Source organism: Urocampus carinirostris, chromosome 1 (assembly GCF_059441175.1).
Source record: "Urocampus carinirostris isolate Australia breed hairy pipefish chromosome 1, RoL_Ucar_1.0, whole genome shotgun sequence".
Classification (NCBI taxonomy): domain Eukaryota; kingdom Metazoa; phylum Chordata; class Actinopteri; order Syngnathiformes; family Syngnathidae; genus Urocampus; species Urocampus carinirostris.
Window position 1 is genome coordinate 1,132,177 of NC_142349.1, and position 21,219 is coordinate 1,153,395.

The following is a 21,219-nucleotide window of genomic DNA, read 5'->3' on the forward strand; positions in this document are numbered from 1 at the left end:
TTCAGCCTGGATACAACCAATACGACTTGAAAAGTTTGCAAAGCATACCTTGCATATCATGGTAGTAACTCTGTGATGCAAAAACATTTAAAGAGCACGTCGGAAAGTTGAGCGTAACAGAGTCTAAGAAGATTCAAGTAGCGTTCAATCCAATACGGCACGCGTTATGCATTCTATATGTGTATATTTCGCTTTATGAGAGAGCCTGGGCGGCGAGGGGCATTATTCTTTACGAGTAAGACATTAAAACAAAGAGACAAGTGTAGTTTACTCTGATTTTTGTGAATGTTTTATATCAACAATTGTTTTTTTTTTAATATATATTATTATGTAACATTATGCACAAAATGAGTTAGAAGGGGTGAAACAAGGAAAAACAGACCAAAATGCAAAATAAGTGAAAAGGAAAAAGAGGTTAAAAGCAGTAAAATTTTAAGAGGAAAAAACAAGAAAATAAGTAAAAAGCTCGGAAAAAAGAATAAAACCAATAAAAGAAAAGATGAAAATAGTGAACAAATGAAAAATACAAGAAAAAAAGAAGTATAAAGCACAAGAAACAAAAGTAGAAAAAAATTAAGGAAAAAAAGCTAATTTCAACAATAGTAAAAGCAAGGGTAAAGAAAGTCCAGAAAAAGTGTAAAAAAGGGGCCTTCTGGGATCTCTGATCAGTTTGTGTTGCATTCAAATAATTTCCAAATACTGGAAATCAAGTCAATCTTGTTGCCAACATTGTACTTCCACTAAAAAGTGTGATTAAATACAGTTCCGTATGGTGCAACCAACTAAATTCAATTATGTTAGGATTATGTAATGGAAGATTGCGCTAATTAGTAACAAAAAGTACTTCTCCATTTTAAAAAGAATGGGAGACCATTTTTTAATTTGTGTGCCATAAAACCTTGTGTTGTATCACACACAAATAAAATACTTCTTATGCTGAGGGTTATGAGGTTTTGTTTGCCCTAATGCAGGTTTCAGATCATAGAATGGTGTAAGTGCAGTCTGTGCAGCCCTTTAAGAATACACAAATAAACTTGGCTTGAAGAAACTTTTTAAAAAATGAAAATGTTGGTTATTGGTCCATCTAAATGCTGTGACTTGACAAATGTAATATCACCCAGAGTGACTCAGTCAAAAAGTTAAGTGTCATATTTGACCCCGATCTGTCCTTTCAAACACACATAAAGAATATTACGAGAACAGCTTTTTTCCATCCCTGCAACATTGCTAAAATTCACCCTATGCAAATACATACACATATACCGTACATTTCTATATATGACTATAAGCCGCTACTTTTTCCCCAAACTTTCAACCCTGCGGCTTATTCAGTGATGCGGCCAATTTATGTAATTTTCTAACGCCTGCCAGCGGCGCTCGAGTACAAAAGGTAAGATTTAGACCGGTGGAATATATGCGCCGAGAAAGACTGCAACTTCACTAAAACTGGCCGTATGTGAAAGGCAACTTTTTTGCAAGTCTGCCAGTGGATCCTGACAGCGTGGGGCAGCATCAAGAAATCCACCATCACCAACAGGTTCCAAAAAAGCCGGTCTGCTGCGTGACGAAGAGGAGGGCACAGAATCAGGAGTGGATGAAAGTTCCAGCGACAGTGACAGCGCGAGTCCGGCTGCAAGAGGCTCCTTGGAACACCTCCTCAGCAGCTGCCCAAAGGCCCTGGCTGATGGTCGCTATCGCTGGCGCCATGACCAGGTTCTGAAAGCAGTTGCTGAGTGCATTGCCCTAGCAGTCAACAGGGGCAAACACCATCAAGCCACAAGCACACAAGGCAGTCAATTTCATCAAGGCAGGGGCGAAACCCATGGCTTGTGCACAAACAAAATCCAGACTCCTCCACATTGCCTCTGATTGGCAGTTGCATGTCGACCTTGGGAAACAACTAAGGTTCCCCCAGCATATATCAGCAACATCGCTCCGACCAGACATGATAATTACCTCAGAGACTTCAAAACACCTGATCATGGAGCTCACAGTCTTGTGGGAAGAGCGCATTGAGGAAGCCAATGAAAGGAAACGCGCAAAGTACCAGGAGCTGGTGGAGGAGTGCAGGGGCAGGGGCTGGAAAGTTTTCTTTGAGCCAATCGAGGTCGGCTGTAGGGGTTTTGCTGGACGATCCTACTGCAAAGTCCTAGGACGGTTGGGTGTGACAGGGGCAGCCAAGAAGAAAGCCATTAAATCTGCTAGTGAAGCTGCAGAAAAAGCCACTTATCAACCTCGGCTGGGTCACCTGGGCGAGAGTGTCTGATGTTGCGAGACCCGAAACACTCAATGAACTAAGGATACATCACTGACGATGCGTCCCAGTTGCATCCAGATGTTACTTTCAAGATATATACACCGAAAATTCCGGACTATAAGGCGCACTTGATTATAAGCCGCGCCCCCCACATTTCGGGAGGAAAACCGATTTAGTACGTACACAAGCTACACCGGTATATTAGCCGCATGCACCCACATTAAAAATAGTTCTTTTTGATCGAACAATTTTAATAGTGGGAATTTGTATAATTTATAGTTTCTTTATTATTTTAACATTATCCATTATACGTTATAATACAATTTAATGCCATTAGACCGAGACGCTTGTTTCCAACGAAGAGGCTGAGTCAAGGTCTTAGCCTAACCGACACATACCGACACAGTTCAAAACCCACAGCCGGCGGATTGAACTGCAAATGATACTGGTGGTTATCATTTGATGCAGACCTGCAAAGTCCGGGTACCCGTTAAAAGTAATCCAAGGGAAAAAAAAGTGTATATTTCCAAAGGTAAGGGTGGGAAAAATATATATCCATCTTTGTCTGCCGTGTCCACAAACACTCACCTTTACCGGTCCCCACTTCCCATAATCCCCCGCGTCTGTTACGCCCCTTCTTTTTAATTGGTCAGTGCAAGAAGTGTCCAAAATAAATACAAATAAATACATTACAAAAATATACAGTTGCAAATACATATTATACATGGTTACACATATTTACAAAGAAAGACGGTACACCGAGAGAGATTTCAAAGCTTTAATAATAATATAACTTTCATCCCAAACCGTGCCAGTGAAAAGTACCACCACGCTACTCCTAACACGCTCGCAGCGCTCAAAGCGTAGCTGTTAAAAAAAACGTACCAAAATTATGAAGTTCACGGTAAACAGTCCTTGTCTTACCCCTCACACTTGTCGCCATCAAGGGCGTCTTCCCCGTATTTGAAACGAACCTCTATCCTCTGTCATACGGACAATTCGATTATAGACTAAGAGGATGCAGACTACCTCGGCGCACAATGCCACCGGTCTAAATTATACTTTTTGTACTTGAGTACCGCTGGTGGTCATTAGAAAAAATACATAATTTGGCTGCTTCACTGAATAAGCCGCAGAGCTGAACATTTAGGAAAAAAGAAGCGGCTTATAGTCCGGAATATGCGGTATTTTTATATATATATATATATATATATATGTATTACCGTTTGATTACATTCACAACAAATACAAAGATGGAACGGTTTAAGTTGTATTACATTCCCAACAAATGCAAGACGGAGTGGTTTTGGTTATATGTTCGCCATTAATTTCCTGAAAAGTGATATAAAAGTGAGATAAAAAGAGGTGAAAGTGCTTATAGTAGCTAGGGGATGCAAATCTCGGCAGGGATGCATTTCTCGGCTTAACAACGGCAGGTAATCAAATTACCTGCGAGCAGAGTGACTGGGATCATCTATAATTTTAGTGTCCGGTTTCTAGTTCGATCAATGTAGATACATTGCAGGGACGGGAGGCCAGTACCAATTATTTCCTCTGCTATCCTCTCTAATGATTCCATATATATATATATATATATATATATATATATATATATATATACACCGTTAAATCCGGACTATAGAGCACACCTGATTATAAGCCGCACCCACCACATTTTAAAAGGATAACCGCTTTTGTACTTCCACAAGCCGCACCTGTATATAAGCCGCATGCGCCCACATTAAAACGTGTAACACAATCACAAAATTAATCCAAACCCAACTTTGAGTCCCGCGATTTTAACTGAGGGGGGATTTTGTAATGTATATTGTTCTATATTCTTTATCAATTATCCATTATCCGTCAAATCATAATACGCTACAAAGCCAAGAGGCCGAGACACTTGCTCTCAGCCAAGAGGCCGAGTCAACAGCCACAGAGCCATGCAGCGATCAGTGCGAATGCACCGTTCCCGGAGGTACTGCAATACCGGGCCGATGCGTGGAGTGGACAGAGCAAGCTCTTATTCCATCTCCGAATTGCAAAAATCAAACAGTAGTCAGTTTAATGACCACAGCTGAGCATAAAGTGCACAGTTTAAAAACCACAGTCGGCAAAATGAACGGAAAATGATACCGGTACTTAAAATTTGAACAGACCTGCACAGTCCAGGTCCTGTTAAAAGTAATCCAAGGAAAAAAAGTGTATATTTCCAAAGGTAAGGTTGAGTAAAATATATATCCACCTTTGTGTGCCATGTCCACAAACACTCACCTTTACCGGTCCCCACTTCTCATCATCCCCCGCGTCGGTTACGCCCCTTCTTTTTAATTGGTCAGCGCAAGACTTATCAGATTAAGTGTCCAAAATAAATACGAATAAATACATAAGAAAAATATACAGTTGCAAATACATATTACAGTATACATGGTTACACATATTTACAAAGAAAGACGGTACACCGAGAGAGTTTTCAAAGCTTTAATAATATTATTATAACTTTCATCCCAAACCGTGCCTGTGAAGGGTAGCAAAACGCTACTAACAAGACGCTCGCAATACGGTTAAAGTACCTGTTAAAATAAATATACCCTATGGCTGTCGTCAGTAAGATTCCTTAGCTTAGCCTTTGAAGTCACTATCTTTGATTTTTGCATTTCGGAGATGGAATATGAGCTTGCTCTGTCCACTCCACGCATCGGCCCGGTATTGCAGTACCTTCGGGAACGGTGCATTCGCAATGATCGCAGCAAGGCTTTAGGGCTAGGACCTTAGCTTGGCCTTTTGGCTGAGAGTAAGTGTCCCGTCTCCTAGGCTTTGTAGCGTATTATGAACTGACCGATAACGGATAATGGATAATGAATAACGAAGATAGATCAATAACCCTTAAAAACCCCAAAACCCCCCAGTAAGATTCCTTGCTAGGACCTTAACTTAGCCTTTTAGCTTGGCCTTTAAAGTCACTATCTTTGATTTTTGCATTTCGGAGATGGAATATGAGCTTGCTCTGTCCACTCCACGCATCGGCCCGGTATTGCAGTACCTCCGGGAACGGTGCATTCGCAATGATCGCAGCAAGGCTTTAGGGCTAAGACCTTAGCTTGGCCTTTTGGCTGAGAGTAAGTGTCCCGGCTCCTTGGCTTTGTAGCGTATTATGAACTGACCGATAACGGATAATGGATAATGAATAACGAAGATAGATCAATAACCCTTAAAAACCCCCCTCCAAATGTGTCGGCATGTGACAGCCACGCGTCTATCGCACTGCCCAATGATCAGACAGAACCTGTAACGGTCTGGTCGTGACGATTGATTTTTGCAATCCGGAGATGGAATAAGAGCTTGCTCTGTCCACTCCACGCATCAGCCCGGTATTGCAGTACTTCCGGGAACAGTGCAATCGCACTGACCGCAGCATCGCTTTGAGGCTAGGACCTTGACTCGGCCTTTTGGCTGAGAGCAAGTGTCTCGGCTCCTTGGCTTTGTAGCGTATTATGAATTGACAGATAACGGATAATGGATAATTAATAAAGAAATTAGAACAATAAACCTTACAAAATACCCCCCCCATTAAAATTGTCCTCCTTTAGTATGGGAAAGAGAGTTTGTCATATAAACGTTGTCCCACGCTCCCTTATTCAAAAACACGCTAGCAACACGCTCGCAAGGTAAAGTTTTACGTGCGGTACCTGTTTCCTTCTTTATGGGACTGCTACACACACACACATATACATATACACGCAAACATATATACACATGCACACACACATATATACTGGACTGTCTCAGAAAATTAGAATATTGTGATAAAGTTCTTTATTTTCTGTAATGCAATTAAAAAAACAAAAATGTCATCCATTCTGGATTCATTACACATCAACTGAACTATTTCAAGCCATTTATTATTTGAATATTGCTGATTTTGGCTTACGGCTGAAAAAAACTCAAAAATCCTATCTCAAAATATTAGAATACTTCCTCAGACCAAGTAAAAAAATAATGTTATAACAGCAAAACTAAATCAAACATTTGAAAATGTCCATTGATGCACTCAGTACTTGGTTGGGAATCCTTTTGCACGGATTACTGCATCAATCCGGCGTGGCATGGAGGCAATCAGCCTGTGGCATTGCTGAGGTGTTATTGATGCCCAGGATGCTTCGATAGCGGCCTTCAGCTCATTTGCATTTGTAGGTCTGGTGTCTTTCATCTTCTTCTTAACTATACCCCACAAATTCTCGATGGGGTTCAGGTCAGGGGAATTAGCAGGCCAATAAGGACAGTGATGCCATGGTCAGTGCACCAGTTACTGGTGGTTTTGGCACTGTGGGCAGGTGCCAGATCATGCTGGAAAATGAAATCCTCATCTCCATAGAGCTTTTCAGCAGATGGAAGCATGTAGTGCTCTAAAATCTCTTGGTACACAGTTGCATTTACTCTGGACTTGATGAAACACAGTGGACCAACACCAGCAGCTGACATGGCTCCCCAAACCATTGCTGACTGTGGGAACTTCACACTGGATTTCAAGCAACTTGGATTTTGCTCCTCTCCAGCCTTTCTCCAGACTCTGGCGCCTTGACTCCCAAATGAAATTCAAAACTTGCTTTCGTCTGAAAAGAGAACTTTGGACCACTCTGCAACTGTCCAGTGCTTCTTCTCCATAGCCCAAGTCAGACGCTTCTTCCGTTGTCTTGAGTTCAGAAGTGGCTTGACCATGGGAATACGGCTATTGTAGCCCATTTCCCGGACACGTCTGTGAACTGTGGCTTTTGATACCTCCAGCTTCAGCCCACTGTCTTTGAAGCTCCCCCAAATTCTGGAAGCGGCTCTTCGTCACAATTTTGTTAGGGCTGCGGTCATCTCTCTTGGTTGTGCAGCGTTTCCGGCCACATTTTTCCCTTCCAACAGACTTTTTGTGGATATGCTTTGAAACTGCACTCTGTGAACAGCCTGCTCTTTGAGAATTTTCCTTTTGTGTCTTACCCTCCTGATGGAGGGTATCAATGATGGTCCTATGGACAGCAGTCTTCCCCATACTTGTGATTTAGTTTACTGAACCAAGCTGAGTGTTTTTAAGGCTCAGGAAACCCTCGCAAGGTGTTTCGAGTTAATTAGATGAATCAGGTGATTAGTTGAATAGCCTACTTGTATACTTTTTCATGATATTCTAATATTTTGAGATAGGATTTTTGAGTTTTCTTAAGCTGTAAGCCAAATTCAGCAATATTAAAATAATAAAAGGCTTGAAATAGTTCAGTTGATGTGTAATGAATCCAGAATGTATGACATTTTTGTTTTTTTAATTGCATTACAGAAAATAAAGAACTTTATCACAATATTCTAATTTTCTGAGACAGTCCAGTATATATGTGCATACATATATACACATACATACATATATATATGCATAAATATATATACATATACATACACATACATATACATACACATATATATATATATATATGTACACGTACATACATATATACACATACATATACACATATATATATATATATGTACACGTACATACATATATACACATACATATACACATATATATATATATATGTACACGTACATACATATATACACATACATATACACATATATATATATATATATATATATATATATATATATGTACACATACATATACACATATATATATATATATATATATATATATATATATGTACACATACATATATACACATACATATACACATATATATATATATATATATATATGTACACATACATATATACACATACATATACACATATATATATATATATATATATATATGTACACATACATATACACATATATATATATATATATATATGTACACATACATATACACATATATATATATATATATATGTACACATACATATATACACATACATATACACATATATATATATATATGTACACATACATATATACACATACATATACACATATATATATATATATATGTACACATACATATATACACATACATATACACATATATATATATATATGTACACATACATATATACACATACATATACACATATATATATATATATATGTACACATACATATATACACATACATATACACATATATATATATATATATGTACACATACATATATACACATACATATACACATATATATATATATATATGTACACATACATATACACATATATATATATATATATGTACACATACATATACACATATATATATATATATGTACACATACATATATACACATACATATACACATATATATATATATATATATGTACACATACATATATACACATACATATACACATATATATATATATATATATGTACACATACATATATACACATACATATACACATATATATATATATATATATGTACACATACATATATACACATACATATACACATATATATATATATATATGTACACATACATATATACACATACATATACACATATATATATATATATATGTACACATACATATATACACATACATATACACATATATATATATATATATGTACACATACATATATACACATACATATACACATATATATATATATATATATATATATATATATATAGCAAATTATGAAGAAGGTGTGCGAGTTTCCGATCTTGCTATACATACAGCATAGCTTCTGCTGAGCACCACAAAGGTAATAAATCCTATTCATAATTCTTTTCATTATCCTTTAACCGCTCACCACTTTTTGTGGAGACCCAGGTGCTAAATGACGTGTAAACGGCCTGATTTTTTTATTTTTACACGTTCATGTTAGCGTAATCTTTCGTACGGAAGAATACGCTAACGCGAACGTATGATTAGACTGGGTTAGCTTCATGTTTACGTTCATAGTAAACATTCAAAGGTGTTGGAACGGATTAAAACGATTTTACATTCCTTTTAATGGGAAAAACGATTTTCGGTGATCGAACAAATCGGTTTTCGAACAGGGTTCTGGAACGGATTACGTACATACATACATATACATATCTATACATACATATATACATATATATATATATATATATATATATTCGATTGATTATTTCAATAGTTTGACTCGTTGACTACTAAAATAGTCCGTTATTTACAATCCTATCCTCAGTGCATTTGCATTTGTACTAACCTACATGGCCGATGAATACAACATTGATGTGCTCCTTCTTAGGGGTGTCTGGTTGAGTAGAGGGAATCTTAGGTGTGGGAATTTCCTCTTCGTCTATTTCTGAGCCAGCTTCCTCCGTTGCTGCTTGCGTGACTGGCCCACGGTCTCCACAGCAGCCACCTCCTGGCTCTTCCTCATTTGGCTCAGCTTCTTTCTGGTCCCATGGTTCTACTGGGGTCATTTCCCTGTCACCGTTCTCCAAGGGTGCTGCAAAAATGGTCCACATTTTCTTTGTTAAAGAAGCTGTTTGGAATTTGGCACTTTGTAACTCTCTGCTCTCATCTCCTGGCTTAACGTCATGATCGCAGTCTTAGTCAGCTCATTCATTAGACGCGCTCGAATAAGTGCTTCTTTTTTCCTCATTTTGGGGGTTTAGGATGATGTTAGGACTCGACTCGAAAATGGCCTTTTATTATTTTCATGCTACACTGATATTAAAAATAAATACAAAAACACAGGGATGAGAATGACGCCACTCTTCAGAATAACCCTCCGCTCCCTTTCTTGAACCTTATGTGTTTCATTACAAACAGCTCTCTGATAGAAGATAAAAGCAAAAAGGTGCAATGGAAAATAAAGCAAGAGGGCTGTTGAACTAAGTTGGGAATTGTTAACACACACTATGGAGCTGTGTTTTATAACCAATGCGCCGGGGCACACGAGTGTGGCGGGAGACCTTGTCTAGTGTGCAGCAGGAAATTTCCCGATATTATCTTTTCATAAAAAAAGCATGCCATCGTTCAGTATATTTCCTTTTAATCGAGTGGTCGACCAAAAACCTTTAACATTCATCTACCCAGCAGTTTCTATTATTTTACCCTTTATATATTAATTATGAAGTAGACAGGGAAGTGTTATTAATAACTTATTTTGTTTGATAAAGCTATTCAAGATTGTACTTCAATAGAAATAATACAATTAATCACAATAAAATATTGCTTTTAATTGTACTCATGTGGATTGATATTTTCTTGTTTAAAAAAAAAAAAAAAGATTTATGTAGTAAAATAAAAACTCATTGTACTGGCAAATCTTTTTCCTCATTTTAATTATTATTTTTAAGAAAAAGAATAAAAATATGTAGTAAAACTTAATAAAAGTGATACTGTAAAATCCCAAGTGACAGTAAAATCATTAACCAAAATAAATAACTTAATACCTCCAGATCCACGGTGACCACAAACAATGATAAAAATGTTACTGTCAATTTAGGCGACATGATCATTCAAGCTTTAAAAATGTATTTTTTTTTAAATATCCCAACATTTTCGACAAAAGTGTGCATTAAGATTTTTTGGGGACTAAAAAGGTGTTCTTTGGCTCAAAAAAGGTTGAGAAACACTGCTATAGAGAATATATTTAACTCTTAACCTTTTGAGGAAACCTCAAATAATACATTTCACCTTAAAAATGATTGATTTTTTTAAGTTTACAAGATTCAAAGATGAGTTTTAAAATCCTAGATTTCACAGATACGCAGCAACAAAAATGTTAATATACAGCTCGTTCACCATACTAATAAAAATCTCACCGATTTAAACATTTTTCATAATATAGTAATCCAAAAAATAAGTTTCCATTTCTTAAGAAGTATTTGAGTTAGGTCCTATTAAAAAAATCCAAGGGAAAAAAAGAACAACAGTGATCGTCAATGGCTACTTTGATGTCTAAAACAAATGCAATCCAGATTATTTATCTCACCGCTGTTTGACTGTCTTTTTGGCAGCGGAACTGTCCAATTCCTGCTTTCATGTGGTCCTAGATCAGATACTCAGTTTTTCCAATGCACTTTGTAAAAACATGCACTATTTAATACAAGGGTCAAAGATAGTATTTAAAAACAGTAAACCTTAAAACACTTAATTGAGTCTTTCAGGAGCCTCACACAAAAACTCCCACAAAGCATTTTAATCAAAAGATAAACATTTTAAGTTATAAAGACGTATCTCTTCACATTAAAAATACTTTTACTTAGAGAATGACATTTTGTTTTGTGAAGCATGCAACGTAAAAAAAACTTTATTTTTATTTTATTTCTTTACATTTGGTATCATTACACAGTTCTTATTTAATTCAATTCATAAATAACCCATTAAATTACTTCCGAGATACACAGTGGGTGGGAGATATTCAGGTTTTCATAAGTCCTCCAAGGTGTACAGCGTAATTTTGAATGACTGGTAGTAAGTTCATTTTAAGTGCATTATAGTACAGTATTTTCACGACTGTAAGGCATACCCCCCCAAAATAGTTTTTTGTCCTATATTTTCCATACATAAGGCGCACCGGACTATAAGGCGCTACAGTGGGAACGTCAACATAACAGTCAGATAGTTCAGTCAAACTTATTAACCCCTTAACATTCAGACGGCTCGCAAAGAAGCTAATACGTGTCTTAGACACGTACGGACACGGTGTCTGTGCGATGTCACCAATCACTCAAATGGTTTATTCCACATATCATCAAGAAGGTTTAACTCTTAGGATTCAAGAAATGCCAACCATTTATTAGTTTCGATTTTATTTTTTGCTGGCAACTGAATGGACAGCAAAGTAAGAATTTCATTCTGCAGGGGAACATGGTTTCTTTACTGTGCATATGACAATAAACACTTTGAATTGAATTTAAAAAGAGACTCATCACAGAAACATCAAGATCAGTCTGTAACAAGATACAGGGATAATTTTAAGCCGGGGTAGCTCACGTGAGCGTAGTAAATCTAACCATGTAAAATATTTACTCTACAAAACACAATATAATACCGACAAATTAAAAAAAAAAAAAATCTACCAAGAAGCATCTGCATCTTGTTGCTAGCTGTCTGTTTAGTCCCATAATTCCTGTTTACAAATACAGACTACTGTCGTAAAAAAGTTTTTTTCAGGCTGTAGAGCAACCAAACGTGTGATTCACATATTTTTCGGCCAAATGCAGGCTTTGTTTTTCCTTGTTTTAGCCTATGCAAGCCTGTAAATGCTAAAAAGGACCCGCCTCCTTTACCTCAGAAACACTTTAGCCAATAGTGACCGATTCAAATGATGATTGACACATTGGTTAGGATATGAAACAGCGATATATATATATATATATATATATATATATATATGTATATGTATGTCTATCCCAGCATACACCGCTAACTATTTCGCCTACAGGGGAAAATCTCGTTGCCGGCTGCTTGAATTAATTGCGAGACCTCAAGACTTAATATTGATCCATATACAGGGATCAGAATGGAGATTTTCATTTTCAGCTGAAATAGCCAGGGTCCAGGGGCCGCAGGCCCCGGCCAGGTCCAGGGCGGAGCCCGGTGGGGGGCTCAGGAGGGCGAAGCCCCCCTGAAGCCAACAGCATTTATCTTATTTGCTATGTGAAAATTGCATTAGAATGAATTAAATCCAACAGCAGTAGCTCAGGAGGTAGAGCGATCGTTTTAGGATTAAGGGATCCCAGTTCGAATCCCGGCTTTTCCGTGTTACATGTCGAAGTGTCCTTGGGTAAGACATTGAACCCCCAACACCCCCAATAAGCAGGTTAGCGCCTTACATGGCTGCACAGATCACGGCCGCTATTGGGAAATGTGAAGCACAATGTAAAGCGCTTTGGGAAGTCATTGACTTGAAAAGCGCTATATAAATGCAGATCATTTCATTTCATGTATTTTTTTCAGTTTTAAGATGTTTAAAACAATTGGGGGATTACAATGTTACAACCATCACCATTGTTGTTGTGTTTTGATGATGAAGATGGACGTTGTATTTAGCTACTAATCAACAATATATATGAAAATATATACATTAATAACCATTCATCATTAATTTGAAAATAGAATGCACAAACTGAACATGCTTAAAGAAAATACATGTCATAAATTTTGTTTATCCTGTTCTAAATATTGTATAAACACAAAAGATAAAATCATTTCATAAATAAATAGATTTATAAATACCTCAGATTGGGATTTTCTGTCACACAGGGGAACCAGTGGTTGACTGCTGCTAGTATTTGAAGTGGAAGGATTTGGAACGGCCAATAATGTTGAACCGGTGGTGTTACTAATAGTTTTACTGCCGATTTTAAATGCGGATACGAGTGCATAATTTGATTGCCGGCAAGCTATTTTTGCTTTGCGCTTGTTCATTTTAGCATGATCGATCAGCGCCACACAACCTCGCGTACCATAATTGATCAGATCGACACAGTATAGACAACTTTGCTTTCCCTGGAACATCACACTTTGCGATGAACTGGCTCAAAGTTTCTGTAACTTCCTCGATCTTTGCGCCGATTTTAACGTTTACTGTGACAGTCTTCTCCAGCCATGACCACTTAAATTTATTCTTGATTCCTTTATCAATCTCGGAGACAAAAGCCTCGTCTTCTATTCTTAGTATTTTCATATTTACTTTTTCAAACACTCATTTCACCGTTTGAAAAGACCAGAAGGAGCGCCATGTTTGAGAAAGCCAATGCTCTGAACAAAAGCTCCGCTGATTGGTTATCAGCGAACCTATCGACCAATGGTAGGAGTCGATTTTTCTCGCGATCTCTAACTGCTAACTTGGGGTGATGAAACAGTCACGTATCATACCTCACCCCCCCATAATATTTTCTCATCGAATTTAGACGATTTACGGGAATGACCATTGGGGTTCAAAAACAGTGGAAATCCGCGGATCCGCGGAAAATTCTGATCCCTGCATATATAAGGCTCACTGTATTATAAGGCACATGGTCATTTTTGGTGGATATTTTTTATTTGCCACACATAAAATAAAAAGTATTGCTCTTTCTTTGTTTTGTGTGATTATTCCAAATATAATATATTCAGATAAAGTGCTGGGAAAATATAGTATCTCGCATATTTGCAGCTGTTTGTCATATATTTATTTGTATGTACTTTTGTTTATTGTTAAATTAATCGACAAACACTTGGAATTTTTTGTTGTATATTACAGAATAATCAGTTTTTTTTGTGCATGTATCTTATATCAGTCCAAAAGTTCAATATTTGAAAAGGAAATTAAAAATGTCTTCAATAAATTAATCGACCAAAAGAATAAAGTTTGTTTTTTTTAAGTTTTTCTTTGCTCTCGTGTAGGTTTCAGATATAATGGTGTCTGAGCAGCTCTTTGCGCACATTTTACATTGTTATAAACAAATTTGAAAATTTTCTTGGGATTTAAAATGTTAGCAATTGCTAAGTAGGATCTTGATCTGGCTGTTGGTGAATAATTGACAGGGTCAGTACAGCTTTTTCATGGCGAAATTTAAGCACTTTTTAAGGAATTGCCAAGCCAATTTTCCATTTTCAATGCCATTATACAAAACATAGCAGTACAAAGTAATGCTAGTTGCAGTTTATCACGAGGGAAGAAGAAATGCAATAGCAAAGCCACCAGAGAGCAGTGTCGGCGTCATTTGAAAGCAGACTTGTCGAGACACAAAATAACAATTACAAGCATTTCCCCCAAATTAAAGCACTTTTCAATCCTTGATTACACAACATTAATATTCAACCATTTGAGAGGATTTCAGGCACCCGTTCGAAACCGGAGAAAAACAGTCCAATCGAGTCACATTAATTTGTATAGCCCTTAAGCACAAAGTGTCTTAAAGGACTGCACAGGCCGCAATTACACCACCCCCTGATCTGAAACAGACATGCAGGCAAGGAAAAACTCAAAACCTCAACATGAGAATAAAAAACCTTTAGAAAGGGCCAGGCAGCACGGCGCACTGTTTTGAGGTCACGAGTGGGTTTCCTTCGGGCACTCCGGTGTCCTCCCACATTCCAAAAACATGCATGTTGGGTTAATTGACCAGTCCATATTGTCCCTCGGTATGAATGAGCAAGCGAATTGTCTGTCCCTGTGACCCCTGCGACTGGCTGGCAACCAGTTCAGGGTGTCCCCTGCCCACTGCCCGAAGATGGCTGGGATGGGCTCCAGCCCCCCCGCGACCCTAATGAGGATAAGCGGTACGGCTGATGAGATGAGACAATTTAAGATCTAAAAATGTTGATGGTGATACAAACAGCCAAGTAGACATGACTAAAAACAAAGGATTAAAACACACAAATATATTAGGGTCGCGCGGCGCTGCCACGAGCGGCTGCCTTTTCCAGCAGCTGCCCTGTTGTTTTATTGTCTGCTCCTATCTTCGGTGTTTTTTCTTCCCGTTTTGACAACTACACTATGGATTACTTCTATCCTATGGACATGGGTTTTAACGCACAAGAAATGCGTTTATTCAAGGAATTCCAACTCCTTGCCCTGAAGATTTCTCGTGCCGGCGTGATGAAGGGGCCTATGGTGGAGGAAAGCCGGAGCTAGCGAAGCGGCTAGCGGCGTTATAAGTCTTCGGTACCATCCGTAATCATGGTAAATGCGAACTCACGACCAAATAAGATCATCGAGTGCTGGTGGAAAACATCGAAGCGCACAGGGAAAGCAGTTGCTGTGTTTTGCGGAAACTTAGCTCACGTTTAGCATTCCGGACGCTAACGTGTAGCCACCCGGAGCAATGCTTCAACGCCGCTAAACAGAGACACGAAAACCGGGGAGAATCGGAGAGGAGGCGGACTTGCTAACACGAGGTGGTGTATCCCTGGATTTTCACAAAGAAGTTTTCCATCTGCCGCAGGGATGTCGAAATTTTGGACTGGCGTGACGTCATCCACTTCGCTACAAGCACCCCTAGGGCATCATGTTCATCTGTTAATAAACAACAGGGTAGACTGCTGGAAGTGTGAATTTCCCTACGGGGATGAATAAAGTATCTATCTATCTATCTATTATATAGCTTATGATTGACCTATATTTAATGTTGACAATGATTGTGTATTACAACATCCATTGCAGCCTGGTCATCCTGGAAGGGGGATTGCCTCGTATGCGGTCCTTTCTCAAAGTTTCCTCCTTTTCCTCATGCTGGGGTTGAGTTTTTCCTTGGACCGATGTAGTTCTTAGATCAGAGAATGGTGTAATATTAGTCTGTTCAGCCCTTCGAGACTTCTTCTGATTCTAAGCAAATAGACAAACATGATTTGACCTCAATCGTAGCGATCGTTGCATAGTTGGGGGTTGTTAACGCCTACAAACTGGGTGTGGCGAACAATTCAATGAATGCTTCACAGTATTTGCTTCATATCTTACTAAGGTCAACGTGCAATGGATTAGAAGTTAATAAGTCTATCCATCTATCTATCTACCCACCCTTGTCATATCCCTCGAGAGGGGTGACCGACAGCAAGACAAACACATACACAAAAACAAAGAAAATAAAAAAGGGAAAAAGTAGCAAAAAACACAAAAAATTCTGGATCACGGCCAACCCAAACGCCCAAACAAGTTAAGCACCTCGGCACCCAAGTTGGTCATGCTTCCGTCCCTCCAGATGAAACGGGACACAAGAAAGCGGCCATGTCACTCGGGTAAGGGTGACACAACACACTCTTTTGTTCAACAGCAGGGCCCAACAGCTTTTACTGGTTTACCCCTGCCGCATCATACTGGTGCCCTGCCCATCCCTTAGAGGACGTCTTAACATCCAACAATCTTTTTACAACACCTCTTCACTCATTCCTATCACCAACAAGAGCTCTAGCTTCCACTATATTTAGACCCCTTTCCTGCAGTGCACTCTTAATACCATCCATCAACGTCAATCCCAGCCTTCTTCTTGGTCTCCATCCATTTACTTCTGCTCTGTAGATCCTCTTCAACATTCTCTCCACATCCATCTGTCTCTCACATTTTCATTTCTCAATCCATCCAATCTTGCCCCTCCCAACATACTCCTCAAATACTTCATCTCAAAAACATTTAATTTCCTTCTTAAACCTGCGTTCAGGCTCAAAGTTTCTGCAGATACAACACAGTCCCCTCTTAACATCCATACTCATACAGTGGAACCTCGGTTCTCGAACGCTTCTCAGTTTGAACAAATCGGTTCTCGACCAAAAATTGAGAAAATCTTGCTTCGCTTTTCTTGATGCGACGTAAGGGTGCAAATTGTCCCCACCCCTCGTGAAAATCTATCGTCATGTTTGCACGATTTGATGTTTTTTGAATTGACACAAGTCATGCTCTTGTACAATTCGCTGGTGCCCACAATAAAGCTTGCAATACAATCACAACTTTAACCTGGGCCTAGCTATTGGGATCCACAATTGTTTCTGGGGTTGGGGTTTTAAGGGTTATTGTTCTATCTTCGTTATTCATTATCCATTATCAGTTATCGGTCAGTTCATAATACGCTACAAAGCCTAGGAGCCGGGACACTTACTTTCAGCCAAAAGGCCAAGCTAAGGTCCTAGCCCTAAAGCCTTGCTGCGATTCATTGCGAATGCACCGGGCCGATGCGTGGAGTGGACAGAGCAAGCTCTTATTCCATCTCCGGATTGCAAAAATCAAAGATCATGGCTAAGTCAAAAACTGAGCGTAAATTCCTCAGTCTAACAACCACAGCCGGCCTAAAGTAGACAGTCCTAAAACCACAGCCGGATCTTATCTGGTGGACTAGTAGTAATGACCTCATAGATGAAATAAAAATTCAGAACCACAATTGTTTCGGGGTTTGGGGGTTTTGGGGTTTTTAAGGGTTATTGATCTATCTTCGTTATTCATTATCCATTATCCGTTATCGGTCGGAACACAAATCTAGAATCTTAGTTGATACTACAAATAGAAAATTATACCCGTACTTATGGTATGATGCAGACTTGTAAAGTTGGGGTCCCGTCGAAAGTAATCCTAGGAAACAAAAAGTATGTTTCCAAAGTTAAGGGTGGGAAAAATATTTATATCTATTATTGTCCGCTGCGACAACAGACAGATCTACAGGTAACTCAGCTTTACCACATTTCACATCAGCCCGCGTTTGCTCCGCCCCTTATTTTTGATTCGTCCGTAGAACACATAACAGAATAGATCTCTAAAATAAATACATTACAAAAACATACAGTTGCAAATACATATTATACACGGTTACACATATTTACGAAGAAAGACGGTACACTGAGAGAGTTTTCAAAGCTTTAATAATAATAATATAGCTTTCATCCCAAACCGTGCCTTTGAAAGGTACCAACACGCTAGTAGGATCACGCTCGCAATGTATCAAACATATGTAACAGAGTTGAAATTTGTTTTGAATGTTTTTTTGAATTCTCACAAAATCTGTGTTTTTGTTGTATTACTGTTAATATTCCGGTACCTCATTCAGTTGTTAAGTCATGGGCGACTGCGCCTGTTTTTTTCGTTTGGCACTTTATGGGCTTCAGCGCTTGCCGTAGCTTAAGTGATTTTTGTAAGCGTTGAAGATAATTGCAGTCGAGAACAGAGACCCCTGACTTTTGTATTGTTTTATTTACTGAATGCAGGCAATAAACCAGAGATTGTGAAACCTTGTGTCGTGCATGAACGAGGGTCGCTACACTGGTGCCGTGACTACGCAACTGGATCATTTCGATCAGCCTCTGAGCAGATCCCGGCGTTGCTGCATATTCTTCTTGTGTCCACTAGAGGGTACTGTTGTACTGCATTGGCGCTTTGATTTTGTTTTATGTATTTGTGCCACTGTGCATTTGCTATCAATACGTTAATTATTAGTTAATTTCTGTTTTTTATTTTTCCTGTTTTATTTTCTATTCTTTGTATTATCAAAAGTATAATGGCTGAAGGATATAGTAGTCAAAATGACGATTTTCAGGGCTTTTCTATTGGCAGGGGTGTCCATTTTAATGGTTTGAATGAAAACACACTTACTAGTGGGTATGGAAGTAAAGGTGTAGGTGGTCTCCAAGAACATGTTAGTGATGGGAGGGACAGGGGGCGTGGTATGAGCCCAAACTGGTCTCCAAGTGAACAGTTCTTGAGGGAGAATGCACAGACTTCAACCCAAATGAGTGATAATATTGCCCTGCAACACTTGACTGACATGGTAGGCCGAATTGGAGAACAGATAGGCAACTCAGTATTGGCTAGTCTGCTCTCTTCTGGTTTCATTGATCGCACACATGCACATGACACACCAATGACTGGAAAAGCAGCGACTGTTATGACTAAAGACGACCCTAGACCACATAACACAACGCAGGAAAACACTACACCGGTAATTGTCCATGTCAAGACTGAACGTGAAATTGTGACTTTCAGGGGAAATGGTTCTGACAAGTGTTCAATTCAAGAATGGATCACCATGACTAAAGCCCAGCTTCGGAAACAGTCATATACAACAGCTGAGAAAGCAGATGAGATACTAAGCAGGCTTTTAGGGAGGGCAAGAGACGTTGTCAGAGTAGCTCTCAGGAGTGATGAGGCACTTGATGTGAGGCAAGACCCAGATATCATTTATGACATTCTAATACGATACTTTAGTCATTCCTCGTCAACTCTCCCGTTGCAAGATTTTTACACCACTCTACCCACGCCAAAGGAAAATCCAGTTGACTACTGGATCAGACTAAACAAAGCAGCAGACACTGCTGATGAGGGTTTGCGTCGCTTGGGCAGAAAAATGGAAAACCTTGGCGGGGAAGTGGCACAAATGTTTGCAAAGTACTGTCCTGATCCACAGCTATCAAACATTTTCAGATGCAAGCCTGTTAATGAGTGGACTTCTAAGGACGTTCAACTCAGGATAGATGAGTATCAAAGGGAATCAGGGGCGTCAACTAGGTCTTGCAGTGTCCCTCCACTGAAGAATTACCCGACTGCAGTGCTTGACAGTGAATCTCCTTGTTGTTCCTACTCTGGCTCTATAGAGACGGGTCTCCAGTCCATTTGTCCCCACCATGTTAACCCCGATCCATATACACATTTTTCGTGTGTTCGACAGCATGCCCAGCGCCCACAGCATGTCTCACCGCCTGTCCGTGTCCCATCACAGCATGTCCCACCACAGCATGTCCCACCACAGTATGTCCCACAGCCTGCTCAGAAAGATGACAGTGATGTCCTTGGCCGAATGATGAGCATGCTAGAGAGTTTTGTCTAGAGTGGAGCCACGGAATCCTGAGCGTATTCAGAGGCGCCTAAGTCCTTTCAACTCTCCTCCATGTAAAGTGTGTGGTGGCGCTGATCACTCCACTTTATATCATTGCAAATTGAATAATCTGTGTTTCAAGTGCCTAGCCCCTGGTCACTCTAAGCAGCATTGCCCCGACAAAGTTTCTCCCCAAATCAGTTTAGTTTCGGGAAACTAGCTGACCTGTATTCAGAGGGAGGCCGTACAGGTCAAAATGAGTTCTCCCACCCATTTGATCTCAATTTCAATTCAGTTTTTAATTCTGACACGTTCACACAATCTCAGTTGCCTAATATTGTTTATCAAAACACACATACTGTAGGGGGCCGCGATAGTTTGTTTTATGTACCAGTTAGAGCGGGGAGCAGTATGACTTTGGGGGGGATGTTGGATAGTGGCTCCATGGCCTGTACCGTGAGTGAGACTGCTCTGCGTAAGATGCTCTCTGTTGGAGCAGTACGTACAGAAGACGAATTTTCCACCAACGTGACACTCATTGGTGTTGGGGGTCGACGAGTGTGCCCAAAGTCAGCTTTCAACATCGAAATGGAAATCAATAATTGTAAAATGATTGTGCCAACAATTGTTGTTGAGGGGTAACCTGATGACCTAATCATTGGAACTAATGTTATCAGAAACATATTGCATGAGTCAAAGAAGTTTGGTGCGTACTGGACAGCAATCTCTGCTCCATCATCCACTAATGCTGAAAC

The 21,219-nt window shown here is 39.1% G+C and overlaps 1 protein-coding gene and 4 pseudogenes across 4 annotated transcripts in view; 3 read left to right on the top strand and 2 right to left on the bottom strand.

Moving 5' to 3' along the window:
• The window catches only part of gspt1l (G1 to S phase transition 1, like), a 65,355-nt gene that overhangs the window by 37,202 nt on the left and 6,934 nt on the right, over positions 1-21,219 (bottom strand). For 3 of the 4 annotated variants that reach the window (XM_088332242.1, XM_088332327.1, XM_088332159.1), the window contains exon 2: positions 9,436-9,681. The exons of the other annotated variant lie outside the window; for it this stretch is intronic. In XM_088332242.1, coding sequence (XP_088188368.1) covers positions 9,436-9,681 — 246 coding nt within the window. The remainder of the gene's footprint in view (positions 1-9,435; positions 9,682-21,219) is intronic. 4 annotated transcript variants of the gene reach the window in all.
• LOC148373198 (U2 spliceosomal RNA) lies at positions 4,214-4,355 on the bottom strand (annotated as a pseudogene).
• On the top strand, positions 4,845-4,997 carry LOC148373199 (U2 spliceosomal RNA; annotated as a pseudogene).
• LOC148373200 (U2 spliceosomal RNA) lies at positions 5,184-5,322 on the top strand (annotated as a pseudogene).
• On the top strand, positions 5,354-5,662 carry LOC148373201 (U2 spliceosomal RNA; annotated as a pseudogene).